Source organism: Arvicola amphibius, chromosome 9 (genome assembly GCF_903992535.2).
Source record: "Arvicola amphibius chromosome 9, mArvAmp1.2, whole genome shotgun sequence".
Taxonomy (NCBI): Eukaryota; Metazoa; Chordata; class Mammalia; order Rodentia; family Cricetidae; genus Arvicola; species Arvicola amphibius.
Window position 1 is genome coordinate 115929322 of NC_052055.2, and position 16360 is coordinate 115945681.

At 41.2% G+C, this 16360-nt stretch overlaps 1 protein-coding gene across 1 annotated transcript in view; it reads left to right on the forward strand.

Moving 5' to 3' along the window:
- LOC119823785 (solute carrier family 5 member 4A-like) overlaps nt 1-12817 on the forward strand; it is a 39659-nt gene extending 26842 nt beyond the window's left edge. The window contains 8 exon segments of the mRNA XM_038343841.1: nt 1225-1332; nt 2455-2605; nt 5093-5261; nt 6096-6311; nt 9156-9241; nt 9486-9491; nt 10523-10530; nt 12603-12817. Of these exon segments, the coding sequence (XP_038199769.1) occupies nt 1225-1332; nt 2455-2605; nt 5093-5261; nt 6096-6311; nt 9156-9241; nt 9486-9491; nt 10523-10530; nt 12603-12817 (959 nt within the window).
- Nucleotides 12818-16360: the final 3543 nt, after the last annotated feature.

Consider the following 16360-nt stretch of genomic DNA (forward strand, 5'->3'; position numbering starts at 1 on the left):
TCTAAGAGATAACATTTTCCCCTACCAAGATATTATTTTTCTATCTTCTTTTCAATGCTCAAGATTCTCTCTTCCATCTCTTGTATTCTGGTAGTGTAACTGGCTGGTTTTGTTTGTCAACTTGACACAAGCTAGAGTCACCGGAGTGGAAGGGGGCTCAGCTGTTTTCAAACCTTTTTCTTGTGCATTGGCTATATTGCCCACTTTAGTAGAATTTCTAGTCCCTAGTGGAGACATATTGCCCTGGTTGTTATTGATTGTGTTTTTATGCTGGTATCTAGGTATCTGAGTTTGAGACGATTGTAATTCTTGATAATAATATCTGCTCTTGTCTTTGGTGAGTGTTTTGTCCCTTAGTTTCCGTTGCTCTCTCTGGTTCTTAGGAAAGTGTGGTGTCTGTGGGGTGCCAGGTAAGGAGTGCTTCTGAGATCCTGCCAGGAGGTGTGGCCATTACCCTTCTGGGTAGAATGTTTTTCTAGGTTTGAGGAGATGACAGAATAGGAGTGAGCTAGAAGGGGAAGCTGGGGAAGTCCAGAGGAAGGAGGAAGACAGGATGTGCCATCACGATCTATGTAGTCCTCTGAGAATGAGGGTAGAGAGGAAGTAGAAACTAGTTGATCTGCTACAGAGCTGGGAATGGGGGATTCGACTTGGAACAGAGAAGGAAGAATGAAGATTGTCTACCTGATTCACTGGCCTTTGTGGCTGGTGGGATTCTTGAGAATGCCCCCAGATTTGGTGGCTGAGACAAAGGGATGGGGGAGTGAGGAAGGCTGCAAGACCCACTAGAGATAGGGGCAGACAGGAAAGGGGGGGTCATGGCAGGTGATATACTACAGAACTGGGTGGGGAGGACTAGTGGAGTGGATTTAGAGGAGAAGAGGGAGGGTGAAGATCATCAGATGCTTCCCTGGTACTGAGTTTTCATGAAATTCTGAAGGGCGATCAGCTCCTTCCACATGCTTTGAAGCTCTAGCTGGGTCATATCAGAGGGACAGTCTTGCCTGTTGGGTCAGACCATCGACATCTATGAAGATGAGACAAGGCCAATGGCATGGTCTGGGTAAAGGAGTATCGGATCTTCGACATAAAATTCAAATATGAATCTCTATTTCCAAGCAAATGTCTTTTCTCCCACTCATGAGCTTACCTCTTTGTCCAATGGTTACAAACTATGCCTGCTTAAATCTAGCTCACTGAACTAACTTCTGAATATCTCCCCAGATATGGTGGCCTGTGTTGTGCCTTCTGAGTGTGTAAAGCAATGTGGTGTTGACATTGGCTGCACCAACTATGCCTACCCAATGTTGGTGCTGAAGCTGATGCCCATGGGTAAGTAAAGACCTGGGCTCACACAGCCTCAGATGCTTTGTCTGTAGAGGAACATAGAAAGGGTCGTGGTAAAATCCTCAGCAATTAGGACTTTACTTCCATTAAACCAGCTCTGTTTATCAATATTTCTTGGGCATTTTTACATGTTGCCAACTGTCTGCTGAGCCTAGACATTCCAGTATTGGAACAGATGTTCTCTGGTAGAAGAATCTTGACTCTTTAGGCCCAAGACTCTTTGAAGAAAATTAAGAAGATCTCAACTTTCTTTTTGCTAATGCAAAGCATTGCTTAACCACAAACATATATATCCAGAAGAAATCAAGGTTAATTATGGGCCAGTAACACTCAGACGTTAGATCTCAATACTTTTAATTTATAATCACTATTGAATCTATTATGTCCCAGGCACTAACTTGGTGAAGTTGCAAAAATAAGTTTCCCTACCATTTACAATGAACATTTCAGCTTCCTGAAATATCAAATAAGCCATGCATATGAAGTAAGTAAAGTATTAAGATGCTGGAAACTGATGGCGGTGAATTGAAGCAGATCAAGGTAGAGAACTCAGTTGCGACCAGTTGCAAACTTGAGTTAACACTTTCATGGCCCTTTCTCCATCCTGACACACGTGAACATTTTCAGAGTGAAGGAAACATGGCCCACAGATCTGGAACCACTTTCCCCCATCCTCTGTCCTAGCAAATGTGGGACCAGAGTGAACTAGAGCATCAGGTCCCTATAATCATTCCAAATACTTGGTTTTGTCCTCTCCAGAAACAGCAGACTCATTAACTAGATTTTTCCACTAAAGCTTTGTTTAGTCAGGAGATCGCTGCAAAGAAAGATGGCATGACAGGGTTTACTCTATTCTAAGACTAGTTTCCAGTAGCAGGCATCTGAGTTTGCATTAGGGACTAAATTCCCCATTGTGTGATATTGAGGAGGGAATTATGCAGGAAGTGCCCCCACGGTTTCTATCTTGTGTGTATTTGGGTATCTGCTCAAATACTCAGTGCTGCAGACAAACCCATTGTCTTGAAGCGACTCCCTATTTTTTTAGCCTGGCACTCAAAGGAAAGTATACGCAGCTACTAACCAGGCTTTACCTCTCCTGACCTCCAGGACTGCGAGGCCTGATGCTGTCAGTCATGGTGGCCTCCCTCATGAGCTCCCTGACCTCCATCTTCAACAGCTCCAGCACCCTCTTCACCGTGGACCTCTACACCAAGATGAGGAAGAAGGCGTCGGAGAGAAAGCTCCTGATAGCCGGACGGTGAGGGAACCTGGTCTCTGCCTAGGACTCCCCTCAGGAAGGGAAGACAGAGTGATGAACCAGAGTGTGCATATCCCTGATTTCAGTGAAAATAATCACCATTCTACAGTGGAAGTAGGAACACTAGGGACAATTTAATTCTCTTTACACATACAAAATTTGAGGCTATTTGAATGAGATGGTTGCTTTTTCATATTTTAAGGGCTTCAGGTGATTTTTTTTTTGTTTTGACTTTTTTCTCACAACCCCCTCCAACCACATCTTCACAAATCACCATCTTCTCTTCATGCTTCGTCTGCAGATTCAGTCAAGTCTGCCATGTGCAAGGGACAATGAATTCAGTTACTATTGCAAATGAGAGTACCAACGTCATGTTCATGAAGGATTAGATGTTAGAAAGGGACAGACTTGGGGAAGAGACTACTTCTAGAAGTTACTTAGAGGGTACGTCAACCAAATAATCCCTAAGCAGAATGAGAGTCCAGAAGACACATGAAGTAAAAACAGCCAGAGAGAATAGTTAAGAAAGACCCTATTTTCCTCTTCATTGCTATCAAGTAGATCCAACACTATCACAGCATTTTGTTGAGTTTAAAGTACAAATACACACATACAGAGGACATGGGTAACATAAATATACAGCTCAGTGGTGTGTCTCAAAAGGAGCAATGTATAGTTATTGCACATGTTAGAATAATCACTAATATTAATACACATGATATAGTAACAATAATAATTACGATCACCCAGAACTCCGCTCAGTTCCTGCCTCTTCCAAAGTTACCACTATAACATCTAATGCTATTAATTGAGTCTTCCTGCTTTAGATGATCAAAAAATACAGTAAATCGGCATACATTTCATGGTAGATGGTGTCCTTTGGCTCAACATATCTTATGGCATGTAGCCATATTTCCAGGCGCATTTTCTTTCAGTCCCTTGCTGTATGGTATTCAATATCTTAAAACCTCAGCATTCATCCGCTCTACTGTTCACAACCATGTGGCTTTGGTTTAACTTTCCATGTGATTATGACTTATTTTGACTTAGAAAAAAATAGATTGGTAAAATAGGTGGTAAGGTAAAAGAGCAGTAATTTTCCTTTTATAGCTACCAATATTGAATAATATACATAGAGCATGTTTTTTCATTAATGAAGACAAGTTATCATTTACCTGTGGAGCACCACTTCAAGTTCATCTCTGAACTTCTCAGCTAAGTTGGAAGGGAAACTGGGATCCTATTCTTCTCCCTTATGTGAGACCGGCCTGCTCTCCATGGTTTCTCACTGTGGTTTGGGGGGCTAAAAGCACACCCCACTGGCGGAAGGGGCAACTGCCCGCTTTCTTGTGAAGTTGGTACCAAGGGAAACTCGCCAACCTAGTTACATATTCCTCCTTGCTTTTGACAGTAGCAATAGCTTTAACAAATTAAGCACTTGGAGATGGAAGCCTGGAGGACCTCACTCGTCCCCGGTATTAACTGGAGAAAGGCTGTCGGAAGAGAAAATGAAAAGCCACGGTTTTGTTTCTTTGTTTCTCCGGGCTGATTTTCAGGGTACGGTGGCCCCACTTAGTCAATACGTCATCTTGGAGGCAAACACTTTTAAAGTCTCAATGACAAAGTAATATCTGTTTCATCTTTATTATCAAATGCCAATCTCCCAAAATACAAATGTGGAAAAATACACACTACAAAAGTGCTTGCTTCAGGTAAGCAAGCTATGCCTCTGTGGGGCAGATAGATAAACACCAGCTGCAGCAGGTGAATCAGAATCAGAATAAATTTTATGAAAAGAATCTAAAAATAGTAGGGGAGAGGAGACAAAAGTAAATCAGAGTGAAAAGATGGCAGGGACCTAATGCCAGGAAGTGTCCCTGTGAAATTGGGGCAGGGGAGTCCGTTGCTATGTGGGACAGGAACAGTGAGAACATCATGCAAGTCATATATGTGGCAGCTTTGTAACAAGGAATAAGACTTGTCCCCAGGGAGAAAGTGAGAAAACAAGATGAACACAGCTTGTCAAGGTATCCAGAAGCCAGGTCATGCTGGACCACTCGAGCGTGTGACAGAAAGCAATTGAAGTGGCTTGGGGAAGCATCTGCTTTTCTTTCTTATGGAAACTCATTCAGTTTTCTCTAACTAATAAAAAGATAAAATGGATTCTATTTATTATGCAAATAACTGCCAATTAACAAAACTACTACAGTATTAATTTCTGAGATATATGCATTGTATTAAGGATGATTAACCTACTGCTGAAATCCCACTTACCAGGAAGCACCAAGCTTACCTGAAGCCTTATGGCAGGTTTAGATAAGAATTGTCGACACTGGATGAACAGACGATTAGTACAGCGTGGGTTCGTATCAGTTCAGGAAACACAGTTTTCTTTTGAGCATGAATGAATGGCACAAGGACAAATTTAAAAACTCAGCAAATATACGTATGGCGCTGTTGTTTAATGTCTGAATTATTTTTTTATAGGCTGTTTGTCACTGTGTTAATTGTCACCAGCATCCTGTGGGTCCCCATAGTAGAAGTGTCTCAAGGTGGACAGCTGATCCACTATACAGAGTCCATCTCTAGCTACCTGGGGCCTCCCGTTGCGGCTGTCTTCGTGCTCGCTATCTTCTGTAAAAGAGTCAATGAACAGGTAAGTGGGAAACGGGGAGGGTTTCCCTGCAGGTGGAGGAAACATTGGTTTCTCTTACTGGTGTCACACGATGTGTTCTTGCTGTTCCGTGTGTACACTCAAGGCCTGTCTCAGTTTCTACTGTGGTCACCATAATCCTGATCCTTACCAAAGAGTGATTTGCCACCTTGTGCACAGTGCCGTGCTGGAGGACAGTGTAGGAGACGGGCTGTCCGTGTCCCATCAGGACTCTGACATACTAGTCGGAAGCAAATATCTCTACTCTGTCCAGCGAGGATGATAGCAGTGCCCACTTCATAGGAGTGGCTATGAGAATCAAAGCAGATAGTAGAGTAAACCCTTCTGAAAAAGCTAGTAAAAATTAAAAGACGCTCACTGTTATTGTGGGGAGAACAGTTGATCTGCTTACACCTGTGTCTCATCCCTTGTGCGTTTCTAGCTGTTCACGGTATCATGTGATTTTCAGGAAAGTGCAGATTCCTACCGTTAGTGTCTGGTGCTCGCTCGGCTCTTCAAATTGTGTAGCATTAATATCATAAGTCCCTTTGTTCTACAAAATAAAGTGCAAGCTTTTATTCTACACATAAAAGACAACTTAGAAAATGTTCATTTTGGGTCAGTGTTGACAGTAGAGTCCTAGGGTTGGACAGTCAACACTGTGATGATATTTTAAGACCACAGAGGACAACTCCCCGCCGATAGTTTGTGCTTGCAATCTTCCCAGTTTGTTGGTCCTTGCCTAGGAACACAGTAGTAATTAATCATGACTTACCTGAATGAGCGTCTCATCTTTCCTAAGCACTCTTGGTTGTGTTCTTGTTTTGTTTTTAACAGGGAGCATTCTGGGGTCTGATGGCTGGACTCTTACTGGGCCTTATCCGTATGATCGCAGAGTTTTCTTACGGGACAGGGAGTTGCCTGGTCGCCAGTAACTGTCCCACGATCATCTGTGGAGTGCACTATCTCTATTATGCCATCATTCTTTTCTTCGTGTCTATGTTGGTTGCTCTGGGAGTTTCTTTCTTAACAAAACCCATCCCTGATGTACACGTGAGTGTCACACAAACTGGTATCATTTGCTTTCCATATTTGCATAATGGCAACCTCAGCTAAAGCCAGGCTAATGGGATGGTTGAACTATTAGATTTAGGAGGAACTTAAAAGATAATCAATTGGCTTTCAACTGAACAAATTGATTGTGTATGTGCGAAGCAACAGTATATTGCTAAGAGGCTAAGACATGGGCATACATTTTTAAGGCCAGTGAGATGTCTCCACAGGGAAAGGGACTTTCTGAGCAAGCCCAGCAACAAGCTGAGTTCAATCTCTGGAGCCCACATAGAAGTAGAAGGAGAGGCCTGAGTCCAGAAAATCCTCCTCTAGCTGCATGCGTGCCCTTGCACACACCCACAAACACATTGCACACAAATATTAAAAACAGTGAGCATTCTATTTCAAAAGCTTCATGAAACTGTTGGAGAGCGTGTCTATGACATTGTTATACATACTGGGAAGGAAATAGTCCCTCCTGTCCTGTAGATGGAGAAAGACCTTACACCAGACCTGTCCGTCTGGCCTCTCTGGGTTTGAGCAGAAACTCACATCCATTATGAAGGTCTATATAGATGTTTTCCAAAAGCAGGGTAACAGTGGTCAAGAAAAGGCAAAATGGAAGAATGAGGTACATTTTTGTCTTTCAAGCTGACAAAAATGCTGCTTACCACTGCTAATATAGAATGGTGGTAAAGATTTAGTAAAATTTCAGCATCCAAAATTATTGGTAAGTGTGGCAATTGATGCTGGGTAAGAACGCAACTGGACATTATTTATTAAACTCTAATTCTCACAATTCAGAAGTTATTAATCTTGGGCTCAGGAGCTTGTAGGGAAAAAATATATGAATCAGGGTTTTCCCTGCAAATGTTATTGACTATGAATATGGAAAAGTTGGAGCACAACCCAAATTGCCATTTTTAAATATTTATTTATTTATTACATACACAATATTCTGTCTGCTTGTATGCCTAGAGGCCAGAAGAGGGCACCAGACCTCATTACAGATGGTTGAGAGCCACCATGTGGTTGCTGGGAATTGAACTCAGGACCTTTGGATGAGCAGGCGATGTTCTTAACCGCTGAGCCATCTCTCCAGCTCCCAAATTGCCATTTTTAAGAAAATGACTCTATAATAATAGTGTGCCAAAAGTTCTGTAGGTGTTTAAGGCATCTGTATTACTTGAGTATGTCTATAAAGTTGTTCAGTCCGAAAAACACATACAAAATCATATGGGATCTTATAATATCACTTGTGGAATATAAATAGTGTGTGTGTGTGTGTGTGTGTGTGTGTGTGTGTCTACATGTACACAAACATACAGATAGACAATTGAAGTTTTCATCATTATCATCTCTGGGACACTAGCAGACACTGTGAGGGGCAAGCAAATATTTATCATTTTGCAGTTTATGTAATAAGCAATATTAGTATGTAAATATATGTTTATTTTGCATTTTATATTTTATATTATAAATATATTATATTATAGTTATCACATTAAAATTTTATTTTTATAAATATTATAAATATTTTTACACATTTCTATTGATTACTTGGGAATTTCACATAATGAACCTTGTTGGCACTTCCCAGTCCTACCAGGTCCACCCTCAATACCTGTGACCTTCCCCAAATCGAAAGAAGAAGAAAAAAATAAAAATTCCATTTTATGTTGCCCATATACTCACTGGAGCATGGTCAAATTCTCAGTGTCCAGCCCTTTAAAGTAAACTGAGTCTTTCCCTAACCCCAACCCCTCCAGAAACCATCAACTGTGAATAGCTACACTTAAGCATCTTTATCATAATTTTAAGATTTCTCTTCAATGACTTTCTAGTCTAGACTTTTTATGTGTTTTTTATTCATCACTCAATCTTGAAGCAATCTTTTTTTTTTTTTTTGGTTTTTTGAGACAGGGTTTCTCTGTAGCTTTGGAGCCTGTCCTGGAACTAGCTCTTGTAGACCAGGCTGGTCTCAAACTCACAGAGATCCGCCTGCCTCTGCCTCCCGAGTGCTGGGATTAAAGGCGTGAGCCACCACCGCCCGGCTTGAAGCAATCTTGTTTGCGTTTTTTAAGGAGGGCAGTAGATGGTGTGTGGCGGGGAAAGTCAACGCCAAGGGTTGTGAAATTACTTTGCCAATAATATGTCAACAGAATTGATGACTAAATATGTATTCTGAGTATTGGCTATTGACTGAACATGTCATAGTTTCCAAACCGATAGACATAGTGTTCATTTCCTTACTGCTAACATAATAATCATAATTTATTATTAATTTTTAATGATGATGCACCAGCACCTGGGAAGGGGAGGCAGGAAGGTCAGAAGTTTAAGGACATCCTCAGCTACATAGCAAGAACCAAAGGTCAATTGGGCTAGCCTGAGTAACTATGTAACAACAACAACAAAATTAAATGAAAAAAACATCTCTAAGGCAGACTGACAATAACAATGAAGATATTAGTAACAGGACAATAAGGACAGAGGAAATAGCAATGAAGTCACCATTCACAGTAGACAATAAGGCAATGAGTGAAGCCAGGTGTAATTTAGGCTAGATTAATCTACTTTTCTGAAAGTATAAAATCCAAAGTGTTTCAGAAATTTTAAATCTTAAAATATTTCCCAAAGAATTAAAAACAGAGATGAGTTTTAAATGGTTTGTGTGTTTGGGGAGCATGATACGACTGGATATTGTAATATTCATTACAATCCATAATACTCTTTTGTGCAGTCTGATATATTTTTTTTATTTAGTTATATAAAACCCGAGACTGCCGTTCAGTTTTGCAAACATGTGCATTTTGCTAATGCTCTCTGTGGGTCTGCTCTCAGCTGTACCGCCTGTGCTGGACTCTCCGGAACAGTGAAGAGGAAAGAATCGATTTGGACGCAGAGGAGAAAAGGGAGGAAGAAAACGGGTGACAGAGAAGACGGTAACCACTCACTTAGTACGGTTTTCATAGTGTGGCTTTACTGGGGATTTCTATATACACATTTTTATCTTCTTTTTTATTTTTATCTTTTAAAAAAAGAAAACAAACTATCATTTTGCATTTACATACTAATCCCAGTTCCTACTCCCTCCTCTCCTCCCATATTCTCCACTACCCCCCTAAAGCCACCCCCATCCACTCCTCAGAGAGGGTAAGGCACATTGCTTAGGGGAAGGTCTAAGGCCCTCCCTACTCTATCTAGGCTGAGCAAGGTATCCTTGTAAAGAGAATGGGTTCTCAAAAAGCCAGTACAAGTGATAGGAATAATCCTGGTGCCACAGCCAGTGGTCCTGTGTCTGTCCCAGCCATACAACTGTCAGCCACATTCAGAAGGCCTAGTTTGGTCCTATGCTGATTCCTTCCCTGTCTGGCCAGGGTTGGTGAGTTCCCATTAGCTCAGGTAAACTGTTTCAGTGGGTGTCCTCATCATGGACTTGACCTCTTTGCTCGTGTTCTCACTCCTCCCACTCTTTGTCTGGACTTTGGGAACTCAGCCCAGTGCTCCGCTGCTGGTCTCTGCCTCTGTTTCCATCAGTTGCTGGATGAAGGTTCTATGGTGACATTTAAGATAGTCATCAGTCTGACTACAGGGCAAAGCCAGTTCGGGCCCCCTCTCCTCTATTGTTTATGGTCTTAGCTTGGGTCATCCTTGTGGATTCCTGGGAATTTCTCTAGTGCCAGGTTTCTTGCTAGCCCCATAATGGCTCCCTCAATTAAAATATCTCTTTCCTTGCTCTCATCTCTGTCCTTCCTCCATCTCCACTATCCAGTTCCCACAAGTTCTCCTCTCTCCTCCCCTCCTTCCCTCCTCCCCCTTTCCCCTCTTCTTTCCTTTCTGCCCTTCCTTCTTTCCCCACCCCCAAGCTCCCAGTTTTATCAGGTGATCTTGTCTATTTTTCCTTTCCAGGTGGATCTACATATGTTTTTCTTAGGGTTCACCTTGTTACTTAACTTCTTTAGGATCATGGATTATAGGCTCATTATTCTTTGCTTTATAGCTTTATGAGTGAGTACATACCATGTTCATCTTTCTGGGTCTGGGTTACCTCATTCAGGATGTCTTTTTTTTTTTTAAGTTCCATCCATTTGCGTGCAAATTTCAAGATCTCATTATTTTTTACCACTGAGTAGTACTCCATTGTGTAAAGGTGGCACGTTTTCTTTATCCATTCATTGGTTGAGGGGCATCTAGGCTGTAGCTTGTAGCTTGCAGGGTGGATGGGATGGGTTTGTTGGAGCAGCCTACCTGTAGGAAGTTTGCCTGCCGGCTGGCTAGAAAAACTAAGCTCAATATATCCTTTCAATTAAAGTGTGATTATATCACTTTCTCCTTCTCTTTGCTCCCTCTTGACCCTCAACCCCTCTTTCTCCACTCCTCCCACCAAGTATAGTCTCTTTTTCTTTAAATAATATGTTATATATGTATGTGTAGCATGCAATGCTTGTGCATGTATTCAGAAATGCATGAATATAGCCTGATGAATCTATTTCTGTTGTGTGTATATGGTTTCAGAGCTGACCGCTTTGGGCTACACAAGCAGTTAAGGGGCTCATTTCTAGGAGAGGTTAATTCTCCCATTCTTGGCAGTCATTTGTTGCCTGTAGTTCTTTGCCTAGGAGTAGAACGTGGTGAGATGTTTTCCCCTTCCATGTCAGCAAGTCTATTAATATTGGCATCATTCTTGTCTCGTTTATACAGCTTGTACTGGCTAGTTTTATGTCAACTTGACACAAACTGGAGTTATCTGAAAGGAGGGAACCTTGATTGAGAAAGTGCTTCCATAAGATTCAGCTGTAAGGCATTTTCTTAATTAGTGATTGACTAGGGAGGTGCAGCCATGGTGGTGTGGTGCCATCCATGGGCTGGTGGTCCTGGGTTCTGTAAGAAAGCAGGCTGAGCAAGCCATGTGGAGTAAGCCAGTAAGCAGCACCCCTCCATGGCCTCTGCATCAGCTCCTGCCTCCAGGTTCCTGTCCTGACCTCCTCCAATGATGGACTGTTACCTAAAGTATAATGAAACACAAACTCTTTCCTCCCCAGCTTGCTTTTTGGCCACTCTGTTCCACCACAGCAATAGGACCCTGAACTGAGAAAGAGCCATTTCTGTGAAAGAATGTTTCACAGCAGATTTTCTGGTATTCTGGCTCTTACAATCTTTGTTATCCTTCTTCCAAGATGCTCCCTGAGCCACAGATGCTGAACTGAGATATAAATGTATTCACTGGAGCGTGGCCTCGGCATTGTGTCAGGTTGAGCTTTCCTGTAATGACTTCATGCACTGTGGAGATAAGCTTCTTTGATGACAGATGACACCTATACTTAATCTGGTTTCTTCAGTTATCCAATTCTTGAGAAGTTGTTGTTTTTTATAACTAAGTATTCAAATCCCACACTGGTATAATAAGGAAGATACCTTGATAGATATGAAATACATGCACCGACTCATCTGCATGAGCATCCTCTGTCCGTTCACGGTACTTACTACACACCAGGTGCTGAAATGACATTCAGTTACATGTGACTGTCTCGGTCTTCACATCTTTTGATCAAGTATCTAGCCTCAACCTCATTTCTTAGTATTCTCCCCAGTAAAGCCACAGCAGGAAGGATGCCTTGGCTCTCTTTACACACACCAAGATCCTAGGATAGTGTCACAAAGATATTTTCATGAAGCACATTATTGGAATTTTTGCCAACAATTGTGAAAACAAGTATTGTAATATATTTTTAATTTTTAAAGTGATCTTAAGATAACTTCTTATTTTAAGTTGTTTATCAACTCTATCGTATTTAAATGGCTCTCTAAATTGTTTTTTCTTTTTTTTAATTTCAAAACCCATTGTATGTTGAGACCAGAAAAAGCTCTGTGGTATTGCATGCAAATCCCTCCCCTTATGACTCCCATTCAGTCACTTTTTTCTTTCTTTTTTTTTTTTCTTTTTTTGGTTTTTCGAGACAGGGTTTCTCTGTAGCTTTTTTAAAGCCTGTCCTGGAACTAGCTCTTGTAGACCAGGCTGGCCTCGAACTCACAGAGATCTGCCTGCCTCTGCCTCCCGAGTGCTGGGATTAAAGGCGTGCGCCACCTCCGCCCGGCTCATTCAGTCACTTTTTAAACTTACTTTGGGGGATGCTTTTCAACCTTTATATAGTCAAATTTATAAATATTTTCTCAGTATTCTTCTGGCTCTTATAAAAATTGTGATCACTGTTTGCAGACATCTCTACAGCACTGAACAGATGTTCAGTCCATATTTGGTGATGGTTTATTTTCCTTTCTTTGTTCCAGACCAAATGGAGAAACCTCGTGGATGTCTCAGGAAGACTTATGATTTATTCTGTGGTTTGCAAAAAACAGAGCCCAAGCTAACTAAAGAAGAGGAAGAAGTCCTGAAGAAGAAACTCACAGACACCTCAGAGGAGCCCTTCTGGAGGAATGTCATGAACACCAATGCCATTGTCCTCCTGGCTGTGGCGGTTTTTTTCTATGGCTATTTTGGCTGAGCTCTCTATTTCACCACAACAGCATTGGTTAAGCAGGCGGTCACTTTGTGTATTCTCATTCTACAGCTTGTTATCTTGCAAAGGGGCAGTAGCAGTTGGTAGTTTTATCTAGTAATGTTATGTCAGAATTGATTTTTTTTGTCCACCATCCATGTAAATAAAATAGTTTATGATTTACAAAACTACTAACGTGACTTCATGTAAGTATGTAAAGTAGTAAGAGAACCAAACTAACCTATAAAGACAGTGGTTGAAGGCTTGTCCTTGGGGACATTGACAGAAAAGCAGTGTGAAGATTTTTCTGGGGTTGGTGGCAGTGAATGCTGTGAATGTTGATTGGGCTGCAGGCCATGGGAGAACATGCCTTTGTAAAATTTCATTGAACTGTACAGTTAAGGCAAATGAATTCCGCTGTTTGTATTATTTCTATAAAACTCCACTGTTTATATTGTTTCAATAAAATAAGAAAAGTAAAAAAAAATAACCCAAATAACACAACAACTTCAACAAAAAAAATAAGATTTTTTTTTTCCAGCATCCTGTATAATGGGAACAGTAAAGACTGGTCTTGGAGAAGGTAAAAAAAAAAAAAATTGTTCATCAGTAAGCCACCAGCAGGAAGCATCATAATGAGTGAGGTAACCCAGACCCAGAAAGACAAATATGATATATACTCACTCATAAGTGACTTTTAGACATAATAAAAAAAAAGCTTATGAATCACAATCCCAGAGAACCTTGACAACAATGAGGACCCTAAGAGAGACATACATGGACATAATCTACATGGGAAGTAGAAAAAGACAAGATCTCCTGAATAAATTGGGTGTTTGGGGGTCATGGGAGAGAGTAGAAGGGGAGGGGAGTGGAAGGAAGAGGAGCAGAGAAAAATATGTAACTCAATAAAAACAATTAAAAAAAAAGAAACACATAGTGCAGGCAATAGGGAATTGTAGGCAAACATATAAATTAATAGATAAAATAAGGATGATAAAAATGTCTGCTAATATTTAAATAATATTTAAATATTAAATATGAGCTCAGTAGATGGCTCAGCAGTTAAATTCTTTCTGTCTTACAGGCAATATGGGTTGTTAATGATTTCTCTAGTTCCTTGCGCAGAAGAAAATGTGTAGAAAAGATATTGTATAGCTGTGAGGACCTGGGCATCATCCACACAACTGGCAGGAAAGATGATGTGGCACAGGTAGAAGGATGTTTCACGGGTAGGAAGGTTGTTGTACTTGCAGAAAGGATGTTGCGTTTTCAGGAAGGACGCTGGACAGGCCACCAGTAAGTATGCTAGAAAACAGAGCTGGAGAAATGAACAGGAATGTTACCTCCAAATCCCCATGAGCCAAGCCAACCTAGGGGCAATGACAGTTCTTTGAGCGACTGACACAGAAAAAGATCCACCACACAACTAAATGTAATTTTCTCCTATATATTCCATTAGGACATTGCTTTTTATATGCCACTGCTTCTTAAAATTTTTCAAACACTACCACTTACACAGAGGAAACTTTTATATAAATTATTTTACATAGATGAGATCATATATTCATGTTTATAACAGTGATATTTATGTGAAGGGGTGTGGTCAATTAGCAATTATGATTAACCAGACTAGCTTCAATATGTAATATTCAGCTTTAATAAAGGAAAGAAAAGGGAACTTACAAAAGCCAAGGTTCCAGCAAGGAGCGCAGGAAATAAAGAGAGCGAAAACAAAAGCACTCTTTTGTTTTCTTTTAAAGGTATTTGGGGCCCCGGAGGGGGCACGCCCCTCAGACAAAGGGATTGGTCAGTTCCCCCATCACTTATGGGTATTTTCTACTTCATAGGATTTTTAACTATTTCAATAGCTATCACATAATGTACATATTATAATTTAATAAACATTATATCTCCAGTTTTTTTCCACTTCTCTTTTATAAAGAACACTATGGTCATTGACTACACATTTATTTATTTTTTAAATGTATTTATTCTTCTCTCATACAATATATTCCAACTGCAGTTTCCCCTACCTTGACTCCTCCCAGCTCCCTCTTCCCCTCTCCCCCAGATCCACTTCTCTGATTTCCTTCAGACAATATAGTTTGATCATATCCCTTCCTTTCCTGAATTCCTCCCAGATCTTCCACACACCTCTACCCACCCACCAACTTTCTCTCTCTCTCTCTCTCTCTCTCTCTCTCTCTCTCTCTCTCTCTCTCTCTCTCACACACACACACACACACACACACACACACACACACACACTCACACACACACAAATGGAAATCAAATGTAACAAGCAAACAAAAAAATGAACAAGACAAAACAAAAAGCATTCACAAAAAGCTTGGAGTTTGCTTGTGCTGGCCATCTCTGGGCATCAGACCTGCCCTGGAGTGTGGTTTATACCCAGGGACACTCCACAGGTGAAAACTCGCATTCCCTTCCCTAGCAAGTAACAACTGCAAATAGCTTCTTGATTAGGACGAGTTTTGTACTCACTTCTCCCTCTCAGTGTTGGGATTTCTGTCTGGTTTGAACCTGCACAGATCCTGTGCATGCTGTCACAGTCTCTGAATTCACATGTGTATCAGTTCTGTTGGGGCTGGAGGTGCAGTTTCCTTGGAAACATCACCACCTCTGACACAATCTTTCTACCTCCTCCTCCGCATAGATCCTTCTCTGAGGAGAAGGGTTGATAAAGACATTCCCCCATTTGGGATGAATGTTTCAAAATCTCTCCATCTCTGCCCATTGACCAGTTCTGGGACTCTGGGCTAATTACCATCAACTTCAAGAAGAAGGTTCTCTGATGAGGGCTGAGTGATACCCTGATACATGAGTATGACAATGTGTCATTACAAATCAGTTTATTGCTATGTTTCTTTAGGAGACTATTAGTAATATATTTTCCCCTAGGCCCATGGCATATCTAGTCTAAGGTTTTTGGCCACTTTATTAGTGTTAGGTATGGGTTCCATCTCATGGAGCTGCCCTTAAATTCAACCAGAAATGATTGGTTACCTCCAAAACATTTCTTTATCACCACAGATGAGTGTAGCTGCCACCCCTCAGCAAAGAAGATCCTTCTTGCAGCAGATGGAGACTCCGTGGGAATTATATCAATATCGCACTATTTCTGGCAGGTAGGTGCTTGGTGTGGGTCACATGATGTGTAGCTTGATAATAATCATTACTTTTCTCATCCAGTGGTGTACAAAGTACCTTCCCACGCCATGGCTGCTAATCAGAGACGTAATGCTTCTAGGTGGGCACCAGGTCACTGTCTCCACGTTCAAAGACATAAGTAAGTTGTGTTTTCAACAATAGGGCTTTACCACCAGTCTACCAACAGCATCAGCAAGACTTTGTGATTTCTGGGGAGGTTTATGGCGCTCTCACTACTTGTTCCAAACGCTATCTTTGCTCTGGGCTTTTGACAAGTGTTTGGAACAAGTAGTGAGAGCGCTCCCTGGTGGTGATGACCGATTAGGGTGGCAATTAGAGTGTGTGATTATTCTTGCAACAGCTACATCAGTCCTG